Source organism: Lepidochelys kempii, chromosome 1, assembly GCF_965140285.1.
Source record: "Lepidochelys kempii isolate rLepKem1 chromosome 1, rLepKem1.hap1, whole genome shotgun sequence".
NCBI lineage: Eukaryota > Metazoa > Chordata > Testudines > Cheloniidae > Lepidochelys > Lepidochelys kempii.
In genome coordinates, this window is record NC_136380.1 from 42,261 (window position 1) to 69,332 (window position 27,072).

The following is a 27,072-nucleotide window of genomic DNA, read 5'->3' on the forward strand; positions in this document are numbered from 1 at the left end:
TTCACCACCCTCCTAGTGAAAAAGTTTTTCCTAATATCCAGCCTAAACCTCCCCCACTGCAACTTCAGACCATTACTCCTTGTCCTGACCTCTTCTACCACTGAGAATAGTCTAGAACCATCCTCTCTGGAACCACCTGTCAGGTAGTTGAAAGCAGCTATCAAATCCCCCCTCATTCTTCTCTTCTGCAGACTAAACAATCCAAGCTCCCTCAGCCTCTCCTCATAAGTCATGTGTTCCAGTCCCCTAATCATTTTTGTTGTCCTTCGCTGGACTCTCTCCAATTTATCCACATCCTTCTTGTAGTGTGGGGCCCAAAACTGGACACAGTACTCCAGATGAGGCCTCACCAGTGTCGAATAGAGGGGAACGATCACATCCCTCGATCTGCTCGCTATGCCCCTACTTATACATCCCAAAATGCCATTGGCCTTCTTAGCAACAAGGGCACCCTGCTGACTCATATCCAGCTTCTCATCCACTGTCACCCCTAGGTCCTTTTCCGCAGAACTGCTGCCTAGCCATTCGGTCCCTAGTCTGTAGCTGTGCATTGGGTTCTTCTGTCCTAAGTGCAGGACCCTGCACTTATCCTTCTTGAACCTCATCAGATTTCTTTTGGCCCAATCCTCCAATTTGTCTAGGTCCCTCTGTATCCTATCCCTGCCCTCCAGCGTATCTACCACTCCTCCTAGTTTAGTATCATCTGCAAATTTGTTGAGAGTGCAATCCACACCATCCTCCAGATCATATAACTGGACTTCAGCAAGACTTTTGAGACAGTCCCACATTATATTTTGATAGGTAAACTGGAGAAATATGGGCTAGGCAGAACTACCATTAAATGGACACATAATTGGTTAAACGAATGCAAACAACAAGTAACTATTAACGGAATAAAGTCAGAATGGAAGGAGGTCTCAAGTGGGGTTCCACAGGAATCTATTCTGGGTCCAGTGTTATTTTACATCTGTATTAAAGAGCTGGATGTAGGAATAGAGAACGTACTGATCAAATATGCAGATGACACAAAGCTGGGCGGTGGCAGGAGGGCCACTGATACTTTGGAGGATAGAACTAAAATTCAGCGGGATCTTGATAAATTGGAGAACTGGGCTATCGACAACAAAATGAAATTCAACAAAGACAAATGTATGGTGCTACACTTAGGAAAGAAAAAACAAATGCACAAATACAGAATGGGGGATAATGCTGGGCTTGGCAGCAGCAGTCCTGAGAAGGATCTAGGAGCTGTGGTGGACCATAAGAATGGACATACTGGGTAAGACCAAAGACCCATCTAACCCAGCAACCTAATCATTTTTGTTGCCCTTTTCTGAAAATCATATAGTAAATAAGATAAGTGTCATTCACTATTTTCTAACATAAAATAATGTCAAAAAGAAGAGCCTGAATACATGTAAAGTTATATAATTGCTTAAATAAATGTGTACAGATGTAGTGTATCCTCCTGGTTAGCAGAGAAGTACTGACTTTTAAGGTAAATGCTACATTCAGTTGCAAATAACAAGGTTTAATGCTTACCAACAATGAGAATCAACTTTTCTATAGGAAAATAACTAAAAAACACAAATGTAAAATAAGATTAAAATTGATTATTTAAATCAAAGTATCTTCTTTGCCGTTTAAAATCATGATTAAAATCTGTGATTTAAATCAATCTACTCTGCTGCCTCAACTCACAGCAACACTGGAATATTAAAATGGGCTCACAGTACTGGAGTGCCCAGTCACAGAACTAGGGCAGACATTATTCCTCAAGGTCTTGGGGGTACTTACCTTTCTGCAGGAGAACTCTTCCAAATGCAGGAAAGACCAGTCTCCCAGGACAGGCTGCACAGCAGAGCGGCCCCCATAGATAAACAAGTACTTCTGGCCTAGAAAGAAGACACAGTCAGCTGAACAGAGAAGCTGGATCATGAAAGGACACATAGGCAACAGATGCATCTTCTGCCTGAATCACTGCAACGCAGTTGTCATGGGGGACCTAAATGATATCCACAAGACTGAATGCTTTGTACTCCAGACTTCTGAAAGAGCTTGCAACTGTCTAGCAATTCCACTAGTGTCTGTTCAATCTGTCCCTGCTAGCTGGTGTAGAACTAGACAGCTCGGGGGAGATTCTAGGCATATGTCAGCAATTCCAGGATAGTCAACCTAACCCACGCCTCTTGTCTGAGCCAATCAGAAGATATTCTTTTCAGGGGTGGCCAACCTGCAGCTCTTCAGAAGATAATATGCGGCTCCTGCTAGGAGCCAACTCTGGGGAAAGAATGGAGAGTGCTCAGCACCCACCTGCAGTCCTATCAGCTCCCCCTCCCTCCCCCAGTGCCTCTCACCTGCTGACGGCCCCCCTGATCAGTACCTCCTCCTCCCTCCCCCATGCCTCCTGCCCACTGCGATCAGCTGTTTCACGGCATTCAGGAGGCTCTGGGTGGGAGGGAAGAGGAGCAAGGATGCAGTGTGCAGCCTCACCCCTCCCTCCCTGTCTCCCCCGCCCACCGCGATCAGCTGTTTTGCGATGCGCAGGAGGCTCAGGGGCATAGGGGAGCAGCGAGGACACGGCTCACTTGGGGGAGAGTCGGGAAGAGGCGGGGTGGAGGTGGGGATGGGGACTTGGAACAGAGCCAGGGGTCCAGCACCCCCTGGCTGGCACCAGTGTCTACTTGAATAAAGCACAAGGTGACTAGCTGGTGTGGAAATTTTTAATCAAAATTTTTCTTACACCATCTAACACTGGAAAGCAAGTGCAAACAGAAAATAAAATACACAGATGAAAAATCAAGGCTTCCAACAGGAATGGGAGAATAAGTACTTTTTCGATGAACGTAATGGTAAGGCCATGTGTCTTCTTTGCCAGACATATCTCTCAGTTCAAATCTTCAAACTTGCAGCATCATTTCACTTCTAGCCATGCACATATGGATCAAGAATTCCCACAAGGTTCTGAACTCCGCACTTTAAAACTGAAAACTTTGAAAAAACAAACAGATGTAGGAGACCAGTTGTTAACCAGATTTGCCAACCGATCGCAAACTGTAATGTTAGCCCCCTATTATGTGGCCTGGCACATAGCCCGTGCGAAAAAGCTCTACTCTGAAGGAGAGCTTATAAAAATGTGCCTCACTGATGTGATTTCAATCTTGTCACCAGAGAACAAGAATCAACAGAAGAAAATGTCTAGCCTGCAGCTTTCACGCCACACAATAGAACGCAGAATCTCTGAACTGAACAGTGACATCACATCTCAACTGCACTTGCAACTTCAGCAGTGTGAGTATTTGAGCATCGCTTTGGATAAGTTGTGCCATGCATCGGATTAACCTTATTATTGGTATTTGTCTGCACTGTGTCTGACGATTGTGTTGTAAGGGAAGAACTCCTCAATATTGTGTCACTAAAGGACAGAACTCATGGACGAGATCTAAGCCCTAGTCGACACTAGGAGTTAAGGTCGAATTTAGCAGCGTTAAATCGATTTAACTCTGCACCCATCCACACGACAAAGCCCTTTTTTTTCACTTAATGGGCTCTTAAAATCGATTTCTTTACTCCACCCCCGACAAGGGGATAAGCACTGAAATAGGCCTTGTCGGGTCAAATTTGGGGTAGCGTGGATGCAATTTGATGGTATTGGCCTCCGGGAGCTATCCCAGAGTGCTCCATTGTGACCGCTCTGGACAGCACTCTCAACTCAGATGCACTGGCCAGGTAGACAGGAAAAGGCCAGTGAACTTTTGAATCTCATTTCCTGTTTGGCCAGTGTTGCAAGCTGCAGTGAGGGCAGAGCTCATCAGCAGAGGTGACCATAATGGAGTCCCAGAATCGCAGAAGAGCTCCAGCATGGACCGAACGGGAGGTACAGGATCTGATCGCTGTACGGGGAGAGGAGAGGAATCCGTGCTATCAGAACTCCATTCCAGTTTTCGAAATGCCAAAACATTTGTCAAAATCTCCCAGGGCACGAAGGACAGAGGCCATAACAGAGACCCGAAACAGTGACGAGTGAAACTTAAGGAGCTGAAGCAAGCCTATCAGAAAACCAGAGAGGCAAACGGCCGCTCCGGGTCAGAGCCCCAAACATGCCACTTCTGTGATGAGCTGCATGCCATTTTAGGGGGTTCAGCCACCACTACCCCAACCGTGTGCTTTGACTCCGTCAATGGAGAGGGAGGCAACATGGAAGCAGGTTCTGGGGACAAGGAAGATGATGTTGATGAGGTTGTAGATAGCTCACAGCAAGCAAGCGGAGAAACTGGTTTTCCCGACAGCCAGGAACTGTTTCTCACCCTGGACCTGGAGCCAGTACCCCCCGAACCCACCCAAGCCTGCCTCCCGGACCTGCCACGCTGAGAAGGGACCTCTGGTGAGTGTACCTTTTAAAATAGTATACATGACTTAAAAGCAAGCATGTTTAATGATTAATTTGCCCTGGCATTCGCGGCCAGTACAGCTACTGGAAAAGTCTGTTAACGTGTCTTGGGATAGAGTGGAAATCCTCCAGGGACATCTCCATAAAGCTCTCCTAGATGTATTCCCAAAGCCTTTGCAAAAGATTTCTGGGGAGGGCAGCATTTTTCCATCCACCATGGTAGGACACTTTAGCACGCCAAGCCAGTAGCACGTAGTCGGGAATCATTGCAGAACAAAGCACTCCAGCGTATGTTTGCTGGCGTTCAAACAACATCCGTTCTTTATCTCTCTGTGTTATCCTCAGGAGAGTGATATCATTCATGGTCACCTGGTTGAAACAAGGTGCTTTTCTTAAGGGGACATTCAGAGGTGCCTGTTCCTGCTGGGCTGTTTGCCTGTGGCTGAACAGAAATGTTCCCCGCTGTTAGCCATGGGGAGGAGGGAGGGGTTAGCCACGCGGCGGGGGGAGGCAAAATGCAACCTTGTAACAAAAGCACATGTGCTATGTATGTAATGTTAACAGCAAGGTTTACCGTGAAAGAGTGTACCCATTGTTCTATAAAATGTGTCTTTTTAAATACCACTGTCCCTTTTTTTTTTCTCCACCAGCTGCATGTGTTTCAAGGATCACAGGATCTTCTCCTTCCCCGAGGCTAGCAAAGATTAGAAGGTGAAAAAAAAGCACTCGCAATGAAATGTTCTCTGACCTCATGCTCTCCTCCCACACTGACAGAGCACAGACGAATGTGTGGAGGCAGACAATGTCAGAGTGCAGGAAAGCACAAAATGATCGGGAGGAGAGGTGGCGGGCTGAAGAGAGGACTGAAGCTGATAGGTGGCAGCAGCGTGATGAGAGGAGGCAGGATTCAATGCTGAGGCTGCTGGAGGATCAAACTAACATGCTCCAGTGTATGGCTGAGCTGCAGAAAAGGCAGCTGGAGCACAGATCACCGCTACAGACCCTGTGTAACCAACTGCCCTCCTCCCCAGGTTCCATAGCCTCCTCACCCAGATGCCCAAGAACGCGGTGGGGGGGGGGGGCTTCCAGCCACTCCACCCCAGAGCAACAGAAGGCTGGCATTCAATAAGTTTTAAAGTTTTGAAGTGCTGTGTGGCCTTGTCCTTGCCTCCACCACCCCACCCGGTGCTTCCCTCCTCCACCACCCCTCCCGGGCTACCTTGGCAGTTATCCCCCTATTTGTGTGATGAATTAATAAAGAATGCATGAATGTGAAGCAACAATGACTTTATTGCCTCTGCAAGCAGTGATTGAAGCGGGGAGAGGAGGGTGGTTAGCTTACAGGGAAGTAGAGTGAACCAAGGGGAGGTGGGGGTTTCATCAAGGAGAAACAAACAGAACTGTCACACCGTAGCTTGGCCAGTCATGAAACTGGTTTTCAAAGCTTCTTTGATGCACACTGCGCCCTCCTGTGCTCTTCTAACCGCCCTGGTGTCTGGCTGCGCGTAACCAGCAGCTAGGCTATTTACCTCAACCTCCCACCCCGCCATAAACGTCTTCCTCTTACTGAGCGCACAGCAAGCGGTAATACCAATGGGAATATTGGTTTTGCTGAGGTCTAAGCGAGTCAGTAAACTGCACCAGCGTGCTTTTAAACGTCCAAATGCACATTCTACCACCATTCTGCACTTGCTCAGCCTGTAGTTGAACAGCTCCTGACTACCGTCCAGGCTACCTGTGTATGGCTTCATGAGCCATGGCATTAAGGGGTAGGCTGGGTCCCCAAGGATAAAGCTGTAGCTCACAAAAGCTTATGCGCAAATAAATTTGTTAGTCTCTAAAAGGTGCCACAAGTACTCCTTTTCTTATAGGCATTTCAACATGCCCAACGGTTATTTTCTGGTCTGGGAAGAAAGTCCCTTCCTGCAGCTTTTGAAACAGACCAGAGTTCCTGAAGATGCAAGCATTATGTACCTTTCCTGGCCATCCCACGCTGATGTTGGTGAAATGTCCCTTGTGATCCACCAGTGCTTGCAGCACTATTGAAAAGTACCCCTTGTGGTTTATGTACTCGCTGGCTTGGTGCTCCGGGGCCAAGATAGGGATATGGGTTCCGTCTATGGCCCCACCACAGTTAGGGAATTCCATTGCAGCTAAGTCATCCACTATGACCTGCTCATTTCCCAGACTCACTACCCTCGATATCAGCAGATGTTTGATTGCGTTGGCTACTTGCATCACAGCAGCCCCCACAGTAGATTTGTCCACTCCAAATTTCAAGGTGCCCCTGACAGACCTCACCAAAACTATTGTCAGCCATTGATTTCACAGAGGGAGGGAGGGAAACTATAAGGTGGATAGAAAGTTGGCTAGATTGTCGGGCTCAACGGGTAGTGATCAATGGCTCCATGTCTAGTTGGCAGCTGGTATCAAGTGAAGTGCCCCAAGGGTAGGTCCTGGGGCCGATTTTGTTCAATATCTTCATAAATGATCTGGAGGATGGTGTGGATTGCACCCTCAGCAAGTTTCCAGATGACAATAAACTGGGAGGAGAGGTAGATACGCTGGAGGGTAGGGATAGGATACAGAGGGACCTACACAAATTAGAGGATTGGGCCAAAAGAAATCTGATGAGGTTCAACAAGGACAAGTGCAGAGTCCTGCACTTAGGACGGAAGAATCCCATGCACCACTACAAACTAGGGACCGAATGGCTCGGCAGCAGTTCTGCAGAAAAGGACCTAGGGGTTACAGTGGACGAGAAGCTGGATATGAGTCAACAGTGTGCCCTTGTTGCCAAGAAGGCCAACGGCATTTTGGGATGTATAAGTAGGGGCACTGCCAGCAGATCGAGGGACGTGATTGTTCCCCTCTGTTCGACATTGGTGAGGCCTCATCTGGAGTACTGTGTCCAGTTTTGGGCCCCACACTACAAGAAAGAGGTGGAAAAATTGGAAAGAGTCCAGCGGAGGGCAACAAAAATGATTAGGGGACTGGAACACATGACTTATGAGGAGAGGCTGAGGGAACTGGGATTGTTTAGTCTACGGAAGAGAAGAATGAGGGGGATTTGATAGCTGCTTTCAACTACCTGAAAGGGGGTTCCAAAGAGGATGGCTCTAGACTGTTCTCAGTGGTAGCAGATGACAGAACAAGGGGTAATGGTCTCAAGTTGCAGTGGGGGAGGTTTAGGTTGGATATTAGGAAAAGCTTTTTCACTAGGAGGGTGGTGAAACACTGGAATGCGTTACCTAGGGAGGTGGTGGAATCTCCTTCCTTAGAAGTTTTTAAGGTCAGGCTTGACAAAGCCCTGGCTGGGATGATTTAGTTGGGGACTGGTCCTGCTTTGAGCAGGGGGTTGGACTAGATGACCTCCTGAGGTCCCTTCCAACCCTGATATTCTATGATTCTATGAGAGAGGGGGGAGCAAATGAATACAAAACAAATCTGGTCTATTTCTTTGGCTGGCAGCAGACGGTGCAGTAGGACTGCTAGCCATCCTCATCTCCTGGCTGCTCGCCAGAAGACGGTGCAATATGACTGCCGGTAGGACTCAAGAGAATGTCCCAGTTGAGTCGCTCCTATTTTAATCCCTGCACCCATGTCTGCCCAGGCGCTCCTGACCAACCTTACCGAGGTGGCCAAGAGCACCTCGGACATGATGACGATGGTTATCAGGCCTATTGCACTGTCTGCTGCCACAAGGCAATGAGCTGCTTCTTCTTCTAGCAATGCAGTGCCACGTCTGCCAGCACCCAGGAGACATATGGTGACAGTGAGCTGAGTGGGCTCCATGCTTGCTGTGGTATGGCGTCTGCACAGGTAACTCAGGAAAAAAGGGGCGAAACGATTGTCTGCCATTGCTTTCACGGAGGGAGGGCCTGACGACATGTACCCAGAACCACCCACGACAATGTTTTTGCCCCATTAGGCATTGGGATCTCAACCCAGAATTCCAGTGGGTGGCGGAGACTGCAGGAACTGTGGGATAGCTACCCACAGTGCAACGCTCTGAAAGTCGACGCTAGCCTCAGTACTGTGGAAGCAGTCCGCTGAGTTAATGCACTTAAGAGCATTTTGTGTGGGGACACACACAATCGACTATATAAAAACGATTTCTAAAAACCCGACTTCTATAAAATTGACCTAATTTCGTAGCGTGGACATACCCTAAGGGAGGCGCTGATGTTGTTAGTTGCGAACAGCCACTTGTCTTTACAGAAACTCACTGCCATTGCAACGGACAGGGCTCTGTCCATATGGGGATCTGCGAATGGATTAGTAGGGCTTTGTAAGTCAGACAAGAGCTTTCCCGAATTTTGGACATTTCACTGTATTATACATTGGGAGCAATTGGTATCTAAAAATCTCAAATTTGATCACATCATGAAACCTGTCTTACACATTGTGAAATTCATTCTCTCAAATGCACTCAATCACAGACTATTTCAAAATCTAATTGAAGAACTGGATGAAGACAACTCCCCTGCCAATTTGCCATTTCACTGTGCAGTTCGATGGCTCTCGAGAGGTAAAGTTATTTCCCGTTTTTTCAAGCTTCTGGAACCAGTAAAATTGTTTATGGAGGAGAAGCACAGAATACAACACGAGTTTACAAATCCAAGGGGGGTTCTAGACTTCGCATTTGTTGCATTTGGATAAACTAAACGTAGACTTACAATGAAAAATTCCGATTGCTGTCTGATCTAGTGCAAGGCGTATTTGCGTTCATGAACAAACCGCAGTTGTTTCACAGACAAATGCTTGAGGGAGAGCTGACACACTTTCCCTCAATGTCACAACTTCAAGCCAGATCAAAAGATGCAGGAGAATGCCTAAAACTGAGCACAACTAGGTATGCGAGCGTGATTAAAGATCTTAAGGACAGTTTTGAGGAAAGATTCCCAGATTTGCAGCAGAAAAGACCTCAAATCAGATTTCTGATTGATCCTTTTAACACTGAAGCCAATTGTCTGAAGCCCCCTTTAGTCACTGATGAAGCAATATCCCAGATGAAAATAATAGAACTTTTGGAAGATGACAGATTGAAATCTGTTCAGAAGACAGAGGGGACCCTTACATTCTGGAAATCTGTTCCAAAGGATAAATACCCCAACATCAGAGGTGCAGCCCTGAAATTAATTTCGATGTTTGCCTCGACCTGTCTTTGTGAGTCTGCTTTCTCGACACTCAGACATGTGAAATCCAAGCACCGACCCGTTTTGACAGACAGCCACTTAAGAGAACTGCTGCGTATTAGCACAACTGAACACAAACCAAACTTCAAGGGAATTATCTAAAGCAAAGCTTGCCAGAAATCCCACTAAGTTAGAGGTTAAGTTGTTGTTATTATCATTAACTATACATTATAAATGTATAATAAATATACATTATCAACTTATATAATGATTATGTATATACATATATATATATATATATATATATACACACACACACATATATAATCATTACATATTACTGGTTTCAGAGTAGCAGCCGTGTTAGTCTGTATTCGCAAAAAGGAGTACTTGTGTACACAAGTACTCCTTTTCTTTTTACATATTACTGTGGCTCTTTGGCAATGTACATTGATAAATTCTGGCTCCTTGTCAGGCTCAGGTTGGCCACCCCTCCTTTAGATGCATCATAATATGTTAAAATGAATGCATTTTCCTGAACCAATGACAGTTTTTCTAATGCCAGCGCCTTTATGGACTTGGGCCAGGAACCTTTTTTATTCTAAGTCACTGTGAGGCACAGCAATCTTTTGACAAAGGACTGGTCGTAGCTGAAGCAATATGCCCCTGCCTGCAATAACAGAATTAGAACTGGCACTGCATATCCCCCAGACCTCATTCCTTAAACAAAGGAATGAAATGAAGATACTGTAACAAGTTTTTGTAGAAAAACCCCAGCCTTTTAAAAACCTCTTGGTGCTTTTTAAAGTTTTTCCCTGTGTGCAAAAGCAACCCCAAACTGCTCTAAAGACTTTCATAGATTAAAAGGCCAAAAGGGACCATTGTGATCTAGTCTGATAACCTGGATAGCACAAGCCAGAGAACTTTCCCCCAAATAATTCCTAGAGTAGATCTTTTAGAAAAACAGCCAAGCTTGATTTAAAAATTGTCAGTGATGGAGAATCCACCATGACCCTGGTAAATTATTCCAATGATTAACAACTTGCACCCTTAAAAATGTATGCCTTCTTAACTGTCTGAATTTGTCAAGTTTCAACTTCCAGCCATTGAATCATATTGCATTTTTCTCTGCTAGATTGAAAAGCCCATTATTAAATATTTGTTTCCTGTGTAGGTACTCAAACTGTAATCAAGTCACCTCTTAACCTTCTTTTTGGTAGACTCTAGCTCAGGGGTCTCAAATACACGGCCCGCGGAGTTATTTGCTGTGGCCCACCAAGCTCCCCGCGTCTCTGGATTTATTTCCTGCAGCCGCCAAGCTCCCCTCCCCCACCGCCCCCCTTTCCCTCCCCCAGTGTGCCACATCCCCACTCCTCTGCCTACCTCCAGGCACCTCCTGCCGCCAAACAGCTGTTTGGTGGCACTTAGCGCTTTCCAGGGGGGAGGAGGGAGCCGCGCGCTCAGGTGTTAAGGAAAAGTTAGCACGTGACTCCATTTTGGTTTGGGGCCCACCATTGTCTAAGAGCAAGCACATCATGCACCAGGAGGAGTGTTCCTTAGACACTGCATCCCTGTGAAAATCCTCCTCCTTGTCTCCAGCCTGCCTTGACTCCCAGTATCTGTTTTTTGTCAGTCTCTAACTCCCTATCTCCTGGCCTTTGATGTGAGGCTTCCCATCCTGATAATAAAAGTTACTGACGCATGGCTTTAGGACCATGCTGTGTAATTAACATACTGGTTTAGCACGAGGAATGCACCAAGCTGGGATAGGTGGTAGATAAGAAAAGGGTTTGTTTATTGGCTAAGGTTTCCGATGCAGGAGGGCAACATGCTTTGCTAAAAAGTATATAACCTTTGTATAATCTATATTCGGGATCCCCTCCTGGCTAGCAGGGGGGCACCACGCTTGAGCGTAATAAACTTGGTGTTTTTTGGAAACTCTGCAGTTGTGGACTTTGTTTATGTGCCTCAGCCTAGATTCGAACTGTGCGTGTCCTACCAGGTGTAATTCGTAGCATTTGTTTGCGTGTCCTACCAGGTGTAATTCGTAGCATTTGTGTGCGTGTCCTACCAGGTGTAATTCGTAACAGTTTTGGCGACCACGAAGGGACTCTAGGCTCGCCTCAACAAGCGAGACTACACTCGTCCTCTCGGACAGCTCCAGGCGGCACAGGGTGAGTTCACCTTTGAGAACTCCGAGGAGGGGGGTGTGTGAGCCGTCGCTTAGGCGATAAGGTGGTACATTTGGTGTCCTTTTGGTAGCCTATTATGGGTTCTGGGCAGAGTGTAAGTAAGGGGACCCCTTTGGCTGAAATTCTCGAGAATTGGGGAAATATTTCTGGTACCCATGGGTTAGAAAAAAAAAAAAAGCTGTAATCTTGTGCGAGGTTGAGTGGCCAGCACTAACAACTCAAACACCTTTTGACTGGCTACCGGATGGTTCCTTTGCTGGGGAAAAATTAACAGCGCTTAGGAAAGAGCTGGAAAACAAAGCTCCAGCCCAGATGGATTATTGGTATGTATGGGACAACTGGGCTTATGCGCATGCGAAAGGACGTCCTCTTTCCTCTTCCTTTTCTTATTCATCTCAGGGGTCTCCAGCCCCGCTCTGTGCTATGCCCGCTTCTGCCCCTCCTCCGGCTTACCTTTGGCTTTCTGACTTATGCCCGTCACCTCCTTGCTTGCCAATTAGCCGTGCTTTCTGTCCAGGTGACAAGCCCCCTGGGGGGGAGGACTCAGGTAGCCCTTGTAAGTGAGAATATTTAAGAAAAGAGACCAGGAAGGTTGGCAGCTAGTTAAGAAGCCCACCCTCCTTGTTAATTTGGTAGTAAAACAAAGCTGGTGCTCATGGAAGGGACAGTTCAGAGAAAAAAACAGGATCGGGCCCAAGTGGGCAGGCAACAGATAGAGAGATTGGAAAACAGGTTGGAAACTTGGAGGTCATAGTAAAAAAAGAGAAGTAAATAATTACAGAAATGGAAAACGTAAATCCCGGAATAATACTTGAAATGGTAAAATCTAAGTTAATTGGGTGTCGTTTTGGGAAATAAGCAAGTGATTTAAGAAAGGAAAGTAAGAAGTTAACTCCGTAGTTGCTGGAAAGAATTAAGCAGTTGAACTTTGTGAAATACTGGAAAAAAAAAGAATTCTTGGTTTCTTTGCAGCCATTTTGGAAAAAATGGGCCCTTTTCCAAAGAAATGCAATTATACAGTGCTACTTAATTAATATCTTATTAGGCTCCAAGGGGCTACAAAAGGTGGTGTCTTCCTTTTCAGGTCGCTGTGTGTTTGACAGCAGGAGTTAAAAGTAAAAGGCAATCAAAAGTCTGGTAAAGTTTATTGTGCCCTTTTTAAAGTAAGAATCTTTAACCTGTGGATCCAAAAGCAAGCCGGAAAGCATTTGTTTTAATGTAAATTACCTAACTGATAAGGTAGAGGCCACTGAAACCTGGGCTGCTGTCATAAATATAAAGGGAAGGGTAAACCCCTTTGAAATCCCTCCTGGCCAGGGGAAAGCTTCTCTCACCTGTAAAGGGTTAAGAAGCTAAAGGTAACCTCGCTGGCACCTGACCAAAATGACCAATGAGGAGACAAGATACTTTCAAAAGCTGGGAGGAGGGAGAGAAACAAAGGGTCTGTGTGTCTGTCTATATTCTGTCTTTGCCGGGGATAGACCAGGAATGGAGTCTTAGAACTTTTAGTAAGTAATCTAGCTAGGTACGTGTTAGATTATGATTTCTTTAAATGGCTGGGAAAAGAACTGTGCTGAATAGAATAACTATTTCTGTCTGTGTATCTTTTTTGTAACTTAAGGTTTTGCCTAGAGGGGTTCTCTATGTTTTGAATCTAATTACCCTGTAAGGTATCTACCATCCTGATTTTACAGGGGGGATTTCTTTATTTCTATTTACTTCTATTTTTATTAAAAGTCTTCTTGTAAGAAAACTGAATGCTTTTTCATTGTTCTCAGATCCAAGGGTTTGGGTCTGTGGTCACCTATGCAAATTGGTGAGGCTTTTTTTCCAACATTTCCCAGGAAAGGGGGGGTGCAAGTGTTGGGAGGATTGTTCATTGTTCTTAAGATCCAAGGGTCTGGGTCTGTAGTCACCTAGGCAAATTGGTGAGGCTTTTTACCAAACCTTGTCCAGGAAGTGGGGTGCAAGGTTTTGGGAAGTATTTTGGGGGGAAAGACGCGTCCAAACAGCTCTTCCCCAGTAACCAGTATTAGTTTGGTGGTGGTAGCGGCCAATCCAAGGACAAAGGGTGGAATATTTTGTACCTTGGGGAAGTTTTGACCTAAGCTGGTAAAGATAAGCTTAGGAGGTTTTTCATGCAGGTCCCCACATCTGTACCCTAGAGTTCAGAGTGGGGGAGGAACCTTGACAGCTGCCTATAAAACAAATACAAGAAAATATGGGTAATTCCTCTGTTTTGCCTCCAATTAACAAGGGTATTTGTATAAAAAGGAGATATTTTAAGCAATGACTGACTGCCCAAAAGGGGTTGATCTGTGTTTTTTTTGTCTTTCAGAAAATCAGAGAAAACTGATGCCCGCTGAAAAGCAATTCAACATCTCATGAATTTACTGGTACAATAGGAATTCTGTTCTGTGTTCTATGTCCTGTCTTGTGGTGTTTGTCTTGGGGCCAGAATTGCTGTGTTTAATTTTTCATAGGACAGTTTAGTTTAAAACTAAACAGAAGGGTTAAATCAAAATGCAGATACTTGTTTTATGCAACTTGGAATACAAAGTGTTTGGATAATATCAGAAAAATGTGATATACTAAAGTTTAATACATTTGCTTAAGTAAAAAAAAAAAATTTCATTGGCCAGCTCTTTTAATTGAAAAAAATTGTTGTTAAAATTTGCACACCAACAGTCTTTGGAAGCAAGGACATGAAAGGTTAACCCACTTCCCATATTATACACGAGATCCTTCTGGCTACCTCACATTTCTAGCCAGAGGGCTCGGGAGGGAGGAAAGCTATTGGACACCATAGGTTGTACCAAGTGGACTCCTCAAAAGTGGGTGTGCTTGTCGCTCCAAAGCTCTGTAATAAAGTCATTTTCCTAAAAGGGTGTATGTGGCATACATTAAACAATAAGACTAAAGTGCTGTATAATGGGCAATGTATATGTGTTCCTTTTTAAACAAAGGTGTATGAGTAAAAAGTAAGTTTCCTTTGCAGGTTAATAAAAGCCAAGAAGGGGAAAAGAAATAAAACGGAGGACGAGCTAATTCAATGCTGTAGCTGGCAGGCTCGATCCAAAGATAAGATACTGGTATGCCCAAGGACACTACTCACAGCTAGGATTTGGCTAACAGCCAAGAAAGAGGGGGGCTTGAATGTGCCCAAGCAGCTGTGAGATCTGCAACACACTGCCAGACATTAATGAAATGTGTTAGGTCTCTGTATTTAAAAGAAGTCCTGCTTCAAGAATCCTGAGCAAACCTGCCATTTGTTAAAACCAGGTGACTGGGTCTACATAAAGGTCCATCAACAAAAGATTACTCTGGCCCCATGCTGGAAAGGTCCTTATTAAGTCCTGCTAACTACCAACACCACTGTGAAGTGCCAAGGACTGACTGCCTGGACCCATGCTTCTTACTGCAAAAAGACCCCTCCACCTCGAGATGACTTCACTTCGACCACTGATCAGCCTGTCTCTCCTTCTGGGTTTTTTTTTCTTTCCTCCTTTTGGACAGCAGGGAAAAGGACAAGGTGAAGTGCTAGTAACCTCTCCCTTGTCCACTGACAGAGCTAACTTGTATTCAGTATTTGCTAAAGAAACCAAAGCACTACAGGGTGACGTGCTAGTAACCTCTCCCCTGTATAATGCAAAACCATAACTGTTCCAAGAGAGAAGAAACGCGTGCTCTGCTAAAACCACCAAAATCCAAGGATTCCTGACTGCAAAAGACACTGAGAATTGGCCTTGGTGGCAAAGACGGAGCATTGTACATTGGCAGGGAGGAAGTTGCGGGATGTATTCTTGGGAATGTGAAGTGAAGTGGCAGGGTGGGTTTATTCCAGAGGCTGGAACCTGTGCTTGTAGGCAAGTATGAATACCAAAAACGCCTTACAGCCACGAACATTACTCCCACCATCTGCCACCACTCCTTTGCTGGTAAAGGTTCCTGGATCCATCATAGCTATGTTAAGTTGGCGCTGGGACCCCCACCCGACCCAGACAAGCCATTGGATGAGCCACTTCACAAATGAACACCACGACCAACCCATGGACTAAGCTTTCCAACTACTGGGACCTTCACAGCCCACTAAGACTTTTTGTGTTCGTGTTTATTGGACTTATATTGGGGGTAGTGTTTTCTGTATGGTATAAAGGAGGATGCCGACATTGGTATGGTTTGCCTGGGGGTTTCCTCTCCCTATTCCCAAGTCCAGTACAAGGATGGGAGGGCAATAGCTTTTTAAATTTAACCCGTGCCATAAAACAGGGTGTAAATCGAATGCAGTGTTGGATTTGTAGTCATACCCCCACATATTTGGGTCAGGGGGTCCCGTTGGTAGGGGTACCTATCCCCCTTAATCGAACACTCCAAACTAAGCTATGGGCAAACACTACATTTAACTTGAATGTTACAATCCAAATATGGTCTATTGATATGGTGGCCCACGGTAATTATGCTTTATGTGTGTCACAACGTAAGGGCATAGAAAATACAGTTTTTGTAGGAAATTTTGTGGGGTGTAAGAACACCACCCAAATCAGCTCTGGTGCGGGAGGTCCCTCCACCTACTCCAGGATGCTGTGGCCAGTCCCCGAGGGGTCTGGCTGGTATTGGTTATGCAATCACACAGCCTATAAGGTTCTTCCAGCAGGATGGTGTGGTACATGTACCTTAGGGGCTACAGTACCCACCGTGACAGTACACCAGAACCTGACCCGGGGAGAGATCTGCAATCTAGTATGGAGGGACCGATGAAGTATTCCTTTAAACCCCCTTTCTCAATGGCCCAGAGGCTTTCACTCCTTTGTGCGTTGGTTTCTGCTATGGTTGGGAGTAAGCGAGCTGGAAAAAGCTATAGTTAACATTTCAGCTGCTTTAGAACTAATGGCAAATGCTACTGCAGATGCTCTATCTGCCCTTCAAATTGAAGTAACTCAGCTATCCCAAACTACATTGCAAAACCGTCTAGCCCTGGATTATCTTCTTGCAAATCAGGGCAGAGTTTGTGCTCTGGTCAACTCAAGCTGTTGTGTATTTGTAAATCAGCACCATAGGGTGGAAACTGACATCCACATCCTCAAGCAAAAGGCAGCCCTATTCCACCACGTCAGCCTCAACAATACCAGTGCCGGATTCCAGAAGGTCTGGGACTGGCTCACCTCATGGCTACCGGATGTGGGGACTTGGGGACGGCGTATTTTGTATTTACTTTTTTTGACTGTTATTGTTTTTGCGTTATTTTTGTATGCCTACAATGCTGCAGTATGTGCTGTCGGCAGTTGCTAACCCTGCAGCGCGGTTACTCAGCCCCGATATAGCTTACTGACGTACAAAAAAAAAAAGGGAGGACTGTTAAGGAAAAGTTAGCACATGTGACTCCATTTTGGTTTGGGGCCCACCATTGTCTAAAAGCAAGCACATCATGCACCAGGAGGAGTGTTCCTTAGACACTGCATCCCTGTGAAAATCCTCCTCCTTGTCTCCAGCCTGCCTTGACTCCCAGTATCTGTTTTTTGTCAGTCTCTAACTCCCTGTCTCCTGGCCTTTGATGTGAGGCTTCCCATCCTGATAATAAAAGTTACTGATGCATGGCTTTAGGACCATGCTGTGTAATTAACATACTGGTTTAGCATGAGGAATGCACCAAGCTGGGATAGGTGGTAGATAAGAAAAGGGTTTGTTTATTGGCTAAGGTTTCCGATGCACGAGGGCAACATGCTTTGCTAAAAAGTATACAACCTTTGTATAATCTGTATTCGGAGTCCCCTCCTGGCTAGCAGGGGGGCACCACGCTTGAGCGTAATAAACTTGGTGTTTTTTGAAAACTCTGCAGTTGTGGACTTTGTTTATGTGCCTCAGCCTAGATTCGAACTGTGTGTGACCTACCAGGTGTAATTCGCAGCAGTTGTGTGCGTGTCCTACCAGGTGTAATTCGCAGCAGTTGTGTGCGTGTCCTACCAGGTGTAATTTGTAACACAGGGGAGGAGGCAGAAAAGAGGTGGGGCAGGGGTGGGGATTTGGGGAAGAGGTTGGAATGGGGGCAGGGAAGAGGTGGGAAGAAGCAGGGCCTCATGGTAGGGGTGGAGTCAGGGCGGGTGGGTGGCTTTTGTACCTTTATATGAAAAGGCGTCAGTGATGCGGCTCTAGGACCAATGTACTAGCCCTCATGTGGCCCTCATAGTTATTTGAGTTTGAGATCCCTGGTCTAGCTCAATCTGTTTAGCTTAATACTGTAAGGAATGCTTTCCAATGTGCATTACTTTGCATTTATGAACATTGAATTACATCTGCCATTTTGTTGCCCAGTCACCTAGTTTCGAGAGATCCTTTTGTAGCTCTTCGCAGTCTTCCTGGGACTTAACTATTGTGGCAGAGCTCCTACCTTGTCCCCATGGGTCCCGCGCTTCCAGGCGGTTTATGCTAGCCTCAGAGGCTCACTGTGACCCTCCACGGAGCCCTTCTCTCTCTAGGGCTGGGGTTACAGTCTACTGAGCCCTTTTCATCATAAGCCAGCAAGGAGGTTGGTGAGAGAACTCCCCCAGGCTCTGTGGTCCCTCTCAAAGGCTAGGAGGTATGCCTCTACATTATCCTCCTGCGTCATTTTCTACAGCCAATTGATGGCCCATATGATCTGCATCCCATCATGGCCGCGGTTCAGCTCTGTAAGGGCCTTTACCTGGTTTACCAGTTTCTGCAACATAGCCCGGTCTTGAGCAGCCTGGTCCATCAGCAGGCAATTAGTCTCTTGCTGCAGCCGTACTGCCTCCTGTTGGGTGGCTGCCTAGACACGGGTAGCCTCCTGCTGAGCCACCGTGGCTTGTATCAGTGCCCGCACTACCTCCTCCATTGTGGTGGGGGGGGGGAACCCTCTCTCTCTTTTTTTTTTAAACCACCCTTCTTCCACCACGCTGTGCACCTAATCCCACTCTTGACGCCAGTTGTGGCAAAGCTCCTACTTTGTCTCAGTGGGTCCCGCGCTTCCAGGCGGTTTATGATAGCCTCAGAGGCTCACTGCAACCCTCCACAAAGCCCTTTTCTCTCTAGGGGATTGGGCCAAAAAGAAATCTGATGAGGTTCAATAAGGACAAGTGCAGAGTCCTGCACTTATGATGGAAGAATCCCATGTACCGCTACAGACTAGGGACCGAATGGCTCGGCAGCAGTTCTGCAGAAAGGGACCTAGGGGTTACAGTGGACCAAAAGCTGGATATGAGTCAACAGTGTGCCCTTGTTGCCAAGAAGGCCAATGGCATTTTGGGATGTGTAAGTAGGGGCATTGCCAGAAGATAGAGGGAAGTGATCGCTCCCCTCTATTCAACATTGGTGACGCCACATGTGGAGTACTGTGTCCAGTTTTGGGCCCCACACTACAAGAAAGAGGTGGAAAAATTGGAAAACGTCCAGCGGAGGGCAACAAAAATGATTAGGGGACTGGAACACATGACTTGTGAGGAGAGGCTGAGGGAACTGGGATTGTTTAGTCCGTGGAAGAGAAGAATGAGGGGGGATTTGATAGCTGCTTTCAACTACCTGAAAAGGGGTTCCAAAGAGGATGGCTCTAGACTGTTCTCAGTGGTAGCAGATGACAGAACGAGGAGTAATGGTTTCAAGTTGCAGTGGGGGAGGTTTAGGTTTTTCACTAGGAGGGTGGTGAAACACTGGAATGCGTTACCTAGGGAGGTGGTGGAATCTCCTTCCTTAGAAGTTTTTAAGGTCAGGCTTGACAAAGCCCTGGCTGGGATGATTTAGTTGGGGACTGGTCCTGCTTTGAGCAGGGGGTTGGACTAGATGACCTCCTGAGGTCCCTTCCAACCCTGATATTCTATGATTCTAGGGCCAGGGTTACAGTCTACTGAGCCCTTTTCACCATAAGCCAGCAAGGAGGTTAGTTAGAGAACTCCCTCAGTCTCTGTTGTCCCTATGGGCTTATTCAAGAACAGTTTAGCCTCCTGTCCTGACAGGGGCCTGTCTTCTCCTCCCAAGAGGTGCTTCTGTAGTGGCAGGTTGGGGGGAACCCGGGCCCGCCCTCTACTCCGGATTCCAGCCCAGGGACCATAGTGGCAGCAACTGTTGGCAGCCAACCTTTCACCACCAGAGCTGCTACACTTCCCTGGGCCACGTCCCCCCAGCTCTACCACTTCTCTTTCTTAACGCCTTCTTCACCCTTACCTTAGGGCTCCCTTTTCCTTCCAGTGGTTTGAGGGTGTCTTCATTACCCAGCCCTTCAGCCGCACTTCCTTTCCTCTGGCTCCCTTTTCCTTCCCCCGGCCTGACCGGAGTGAGCTCTTTTACAGTATCAGAGGGGCCTTAGAGTCAGGTGTTCACATTAGTTTAAAGACCTCACCTAACTCTTTGCAGGTTAATTAGAGTCAGGTGTTCACATTAGCCTAACGGCCTCACCTGTTAGAATGTCATAGCAAACATTTACATTGTATACACCAGTGTAATTAAATAACCCATCAAACGAGTAAGAAGCCTTGAGTAATACAAATGAAGAACTTTAATGGGAAAATGCTAATTTTTGTGCATTTGAAGGCAAGTAGTGATTGTGTGGGATGATCAAAGACTCTCAATGCATTCCTCTCTCTCAACCCTCAAAGAAAGAACCCAGGTGGGTAGTGATCTAGTCAACTTGTTTTCTGAAAGAAGAAGCTGTAAGTATGGATACAAGGGAAAAAATTTCACCCTCTGAACAGTTTGGAGTCTAACAGGGCAGAAAAACTGAAGGGGAAGACTGAGATTCCCCCTAGTTATTCTGGGTACCCCTGAGAGACTGTTGGGAAACTGGCAGATACTACGTTTCTGCTACCATTTGGAGTTATAGACTATGACTCACCTGTACATACTTTTTACCTACTTTAACCTCTCAATAGCGCTCATTCCTTTTTCTTAGCTAATAAACCTTTAGTTAGATTACTATAGAATTGGCTGCCAGTGTTGTCTTTGGTGTGAGATCTAGGATGCAAAATTGACCTGGGTGAGTGACTGGTATCTTAGGACTGGGTGTAACCTGGAATATTGTGTGATTTTTGGTGTAAGTGACCATTTATCACACAGCCCAGCTTGTCTCTGTGGCAAGACAGACTGTCCCTGCCAGTCTAAGGGGACTTTCTGTGACTCCATTATAAGACTATTTTAGCACTTTAGGAGTTCACATTTGGTAACGGGTTGGTGATATCTAATTATATAACATACCCCTAGTTTGGAGTGTCTGCTCTGCTTTTGATAGTCTGCCCTGAAGAAGCGGCGAAGAGTCCTGTGGCACCTTATAGACTAACAGATGTATTGGAGCATAAGCTTTCGTGGGTGAATACCCAGTTCGTCGGCTGCATGAAGAAGGCACTCACGGTTGTGAGCTGCTCAAGACAGCGTGACACTGGTGTCCACATTTCAAAAAAGATGTTGAAAAACTGGAGCAGGTGCAGAGAAGAATCACAAAAATTATTCATAGGGCTGCACAAGTGCCTTACAATGAGAGACTTAAGATAAACAGACTGAGCTCTCTATCAAAAACAAGTTTGAGAGGTTACTTGATTACACTGTATAGATACCTTTATGGGGAGATGTCATAAATATAAAGGGAAGGGTAAACCCCTTTGAAATCCCTCCTGGCCAGAGGAAAAACTCCTCTCACCTGTAAAGGGTTAAGAAGCTAAAGGTAACTTCGCTGGCACCTGACCAAAATGACCAATGAGGAGACAAGATACTTTCAAAAGCTAGCAGGAGGGAGAGAAACAAAGGGTCTCTGTCTGTCTATATGCTGTTTCTGCCAGGGATAGACCAGGAATGGAGTCTTAGAATTTTTAGTAAGTAATCTAGCTAGGTACGTGTTAGATTATGATTTCTTTAAATGGCTGAGAAAAGAATTGTGCTGAATAGAATAACTATTTCTGTCTGTGTATCTTTTTTGTAACTTAAGGTTTTGCCTAGAGGGATTCTCTATGTTTTGAATTTAATTACCCTGTAAGGTATCTACCATCCTGATTTTACAGAGGTGATTTATTTACTTCTATTTCTATTAAAAGTCTTCTTGTAAGAAAACTGAATGCTTTTTCATTGTTCTCAGATCCAAGGGTTTGGGTCTGTGGTCACCTATGCAAATTGGTGAGGCTTTTTATCCAACATTTCCCAGGAAAGGGGGGGGTGCAAGTGTTGGGAGGATTGTTCATTGTTCTTAAGATCCAAAGGTCTGGGTCTGTAGTCACCTAGGCAAATTGGTGAGGCTTTTTACCAAACCTTGTCCAGGAAGTGGGGTGCAAGGTTTTGGGAAGTATTTGGGGGAAAGACGTTTCCAAACAGCTCTTCCCCAGTAACCAGTATTTGTTTGGTGGTGGTAGCGGCCAATCCAAGGACAAAGGGTGGAATATTTTGTACCTTGGGGAACTTTTTGACCTAAGCTGGTAAAGATAAGTTTAGGAGGTTTTCATGCAGGTCCCCACATCTGTACCCTAGCGTTCAGAGTGGGGGAGGAACCTTGACAGGAGAAAATAATAGGTGCTGAATGGCTTGTCAGTCTAGCAGAGAAAGGCAGAACAAGAACCAATCACTGGAAGTTGAAGCCAGACAGATTTAAATAGAATTAAGACACAAACTTTTAACAGTGAAGGTGATTGGAACAAACTACCAAGGAAAGTGATGGATTCTCCAACATTTGGACTCTCTATATCAAGACTGTCTCTCTCTTTCTGAAATATATGCTTTAGTTCAACTGATAGTTATTGTGGGAGATGGAGGAATCTGCATCTTGGTAACATTCACTAGATAAAATTATACGGCCTGCATTATACAGGTCAGACAAAATTACCATAATTATTCCTTCTGGCCTCAAAAGCTATGAACAGGACAAGGCTAGCCCATGTGTCTGGGGATTTCTATATCCTCAGGTACTTGTACAGCCCATCTCCCTGTCATAACTAAGCATTCTTCCCCCACTGACTGAGGAAATTCTCTTTTGGGCCCTTTTACCTTGGCACGTCACTTCGGTTGTAGTATGTCTCCAGCGCGATGAGGCTAGGTCCTCAGCAGACTGTGGGCTCACAAGTTCCACCACAACACAATCTGGGTCTGAGGCAGTCATGGATTCAGGAAACCTTAGCCAAAGGATCCCCAAATCTGCATTCGTTGGGGACATTCGCCCTCCCACTGCCAGGGCCTGGCTTCCAGAAACACACGTCACAGTATGGAACAACCGTCCACCTGCAGAGAGAGAACACCAAGATTCAGATTGATACCTCTCAGGAAGACTAAGGGTTACCAGACCAAAGGCTTCAATCCCCTCTACCCTTCACTGCTGAGCACTGATAGTACAGTACGAATTTCCCCCTCCCCCTCTGGGGTTACCCCATTAATATTAGAGATCTCTGCATGTGCTCCACCCTAGGTGGAGAACGCACCCCAGGTGTTACCAGGCTTTTCCATTCTCACGCTTCCAACTCGCCAGTTGTCTTCGTGTCTGATTAGGACATGGAAATCTCTTAGGCGGCAGTGTCGTCCATCCTGCTCCCCGAAGCCTCCAGTAGTGAGGACCACATGTGGTTTGATAAGTACAGAGTGGTGGCCATACCGCCTCAGGCCAGCAATTTCAGAATCTATTGTGCACACAGATGCAGAGATGCTACCAGCAACTCTGGGAGGGTCATCAGCAGAGAAAGCTGCAATCCAAAGAGAATCAGACTGAGGTATAGGGGTTTGTTTGCAGCAGTGCCCCATACATGACACACACAAGAACAGAGATTACCCTCTAACCAGAAAAAAGTGAGAGCTCAAATTCTTCCACTTATCAAAGAGAATGAGAGGTGACTTGATTACAGTATGTAAGTACCTTCACGAGGGGAAAATAGAACAAGAACCAATTACTGCAAGCTGTTATGAAGCAAATTCAAATAGAAATAAGACACATCATTTTTAATGGTGAGGGTCACCAGCCATTGGAACAAACTACCAAGGGGGTGGTGGATTCTGCATCTCTTGTGATCTTCAAACTCAGATTAATCCCTTTCTGGATGTTGCTTTAGTCAAACAAAAGATTTTTGTGCTTGATACTGAAATAACTTGTTGAAATTTTCTGGCCTGTGTTATACAGGAGGTCAGATCAGACGATCTAACGCTCCCTTCTGCCCTCTAAATTTATGAATTAGCAAAAGTTTGGGAACAAAACTGATGCTGTACACACAGCAATGCCATACTGTATGTGTCAGGAGGACACCCCATCATAGGCAGAGCAGGGTAAATTAGTTCAATTAACCTTATATGCTGCACCTGGAGCCAGGGATCAATTAAAAATTAATAGATGATGAAAATCAGCTCAGAAGGAGCAGGTTGGGCCTGTATAAAGGGATGAAACTGAGAAAAGAAAGAGGTACAGGGGAAATAGCTTGCAGTCACTCCCTGGCAAAAGGGAGATTTGTTTGGGGCTACAGGGTCTGGCAAAAAATCAAAGAGGGGAAGTTTGGGATGATAAACTGGGGGAGTAGGGCGGAAATAGAGAGGGAAGCAGGAAGGAGTCCAAGGAAATAACAGGGTCAAGGAGCCAACAGACCATAGTTATAGGATATAAGGTTTCTGGGCTGGAAGTCAGAGTAATGGGTGGGCCCAGGTTCCCCTCCCAGCCACTGGGAAAAGGCAAAGGACCTGTCACTGAATCAGAAGACTGCCTGGGACAACATACGGACAGCTGATTCAGTGGGATCTATAAAGCAGGAGGACTATGAGCAACCTGGCTGGACACCTGAGTCATGAAGAGGGAGTTCCACGAGTCCTGGAGAGCGAGGGGGGGATGCAGTGTGAGGAGGGCATCTGACCTAAAAGCCAATAATCCCCAGGGTCAGCCAAAAGGAGGTGTCCCAACAGTGAATGACTCACATAACATTGTGCAAGAACTGTGGTCCATCTAGCCCAGTATCCAGTCTCTTTCTGAATGCTGCTAAGTCCTTGGTCTCAATGAGATCCTACGGCCAGAGCCGTCCCTAGGGTACAGAGAATCGGGGAGACCTCTCCGGGCCGGTGTGATTGGCTGGCACAATCGTTCCCGGAAGCGATGGATTCGTCACTTCCACCCCGGGCCCCGAACTCTCCTAGGGACGGCCCTGCCTATGGCGATGAGCTTGACTGTTCTAACTGCTCTAGAATCTTTATGGTTAATCAGATTGAAATTTGATATACCTCATGAAAGTGGAGGGTAGAGTCAGTGATTCAAATTTGGGGCCATTTGACCAAGGCGTTTCCGAGATTCAAGCCCTAGTAAAAACCCTGCTTTTCTTAAAGTTGACATGTTCTGGCAATGTTTTTTGTTCACAGATCATCACACCAGGGGTCTCAAACGTTCAAGGGTTCCCCAACAAAGTGCATAACATGCACCAGCCCCTTGGGGGAAATCAAATTAAAATTTATTTGAAAGTTTGCTTCTTCCATCAGGCAAGATAAGGCTCATACACCTATTCACATGCCTAATGGATTACAGGAGCATGCACAGACAGAGAAATTAATAAGATGTTTAGCCTTTAAAGTTTCATACCAGCTGGATAGCTCACGGGTATAAGCAATAGTCCTTTGAACCTGACCCAGCCACTGTCAGTCTGAGTTCCACCTTGTGCAAAAATTTAGAAAAGGTTGGAAGGTATATTGCTAAAATCTTTTCCGGTCATGGTTGGGGGTTTTTTGTGTTGTATTTTTAATTTTGGGACTAGTAATTAAAGGGTGTCTGTTAAAAAAAAATTAGATATGCAAATGCTTGCTGGCAGGAAAGGGCATTTTAGGGGGTGGAAGAGCAGGGGAAATAGAAGTGACAGGGGTTTGGAAGCAGCATCGAGGGGAAAGGGATAAATGGAGGTGGATGGTAGTGGGACTGGGGGAAACCGGGGTGGGGGAGAACAGGGGCAGAGGTGCCTGTCAGCCCTACACTCCTTCTGTGTGTGTGGGTGGGTGTCACGATCAGAGAATCTGTGCCCCTCTCCCTATCCCTTGCCATTAGCTGAGATCTGGGGGTTCCTGCTCCCTGGTGGTGACTGAGCCCTGCCGCTGTGTGCGCGCGCCATGATTTGAGATATCTGGGGGGATCCTGCCAATCCAGGAGGATCTGACTCCCCTTCATGTCCGCCCTCATGGAAGCTAGGTTCTGGGGTTCTGAGCCCCACTCCCCAACCTCACTTCATGGGAGCTGGAATCTGGGGTACTTCGTCCTTTATAGAAGATACAAAAATTTTGCAGACAATACAAAATTACTCAAAATAGTTAAGTTCAAAGCAGACTGTGGTTAGGGTTTCCTCCGCACTCTGAACTCTAGGGTACAGATGTGGGGACCCATATGAAAGACCCCCTAAGCTTATTTCTACCAGCTTAGCTTAAAAACTTCCCCAAGGCACAAATCCTTCCTTCTCCTTGGATGAGTACTGCTGCCACCACCAAGTGAGTTAGACAAAGATTCAGGAAAAGGACCACTTGGAGATCCTGTTTCCCTAAAATGTCCCCCCAAGTCCCTTCACCCCCTTTCCTGGGGAGGCTTGAGAATAATATACCAATCAAATAGGTAAACCAGATGAGCACAGACCAGACCCTTGGGTTTTTAGGACACTAAAAACCCCAATCAGATTTTTAAAAACAAAACTTTATTATAAAGAAAAAAAGTAAAAGAAGCACCTCTGTAAAATCAGGATGTAAGGTAATTTTACAGGGTAATCAAATTCAAAACACAGAGGATTCCCCTCTAGGCAAAACTTCAAAGCTACAAAAAACAGGGATAAACTTCCCTCTTAGCACAGGGAAAATTCACAAGCTAAAACAAAAGATACTCTAATGCATTTCCTTGCTATTACTTACTGTTTCTGTAAGTTTAGATGTATCATTCAGTAGGAGCTAGATTACTTGCTTGGTCTCCCTCTTTGTCTCCAGAGAGAACACCCAAGCCCAAAACAAAAACCTTCCCCCACAGATTTGAAAGTATCGTCTCCACTTATTGGTCCTTTTGGTCAGGTGCCAACCAGTTTATCTGAGCTTCTTAACCCTTTACAGGTAAAGGAGGGATTTTATGCTACCCTTAGCTGTATGTTTATGACAACTGTGAAGAGTTACAAAAGGATCTCAAAAAGAACAGGAGTACTTGTGGCACCTTAGAGACTAACAAATTTATTTGAGCATAAGCTTTCGTGAGCTTCAGCTCACTTCATCGGCTGTATTCAGTGGACTCTCACAAAAGGATCTCACAAAACTGACTGACTGGGCAAGAAAGTGGCAGATGAAATTCAGTGTTGATAAATGCAAAGTAATGCATATTAGAAAACATAATCCCAACTATACATACAAAATGATGGGTCTAAATTAGCTGTTGCAACTCAAGAAAGATGTTGGAGTCATC

The 27,072-nt window shown here is 45.8% G+C and overlaps 1 protein-coding gene across 4 annotated transcripts in view; it reads right to left on the reverse strand.

The window, feature by feature from the left end:
- Window positions 1–27,072, reverse strand: part of LCMT2 (leucine carboxyl methyltransferase 2) — a 71,541-nt gene that overhangs the window by 21,987 nt on the left and 22,482 nt on the right. For 3 of the 4 annotated variants that reach the window (XM_073327130.1, XM_073327131.2, XM_073327132.2), the window contains 3 exons: window positions 23,117–23,374; window positions 22,689–22,919; window positions 1,798–1,895 (listed from right to left, as the gene is read on the reverse strand). In XM_073327130.1, the coding sequence (XP_073183231.1) occupies window positions 1,798–1,895; window positions 22,689–22,919; window positions 23,117–23,374 (587 nt within the window). The remainder of the gene's footprint in view (window positions 1–1,797; window positions 1,896–22,688; window positions 22,920–23,116; window positions 23,375–27,072) is intronic. The other variant, XM_073327133.1, reaches the window with a different exon arrangement.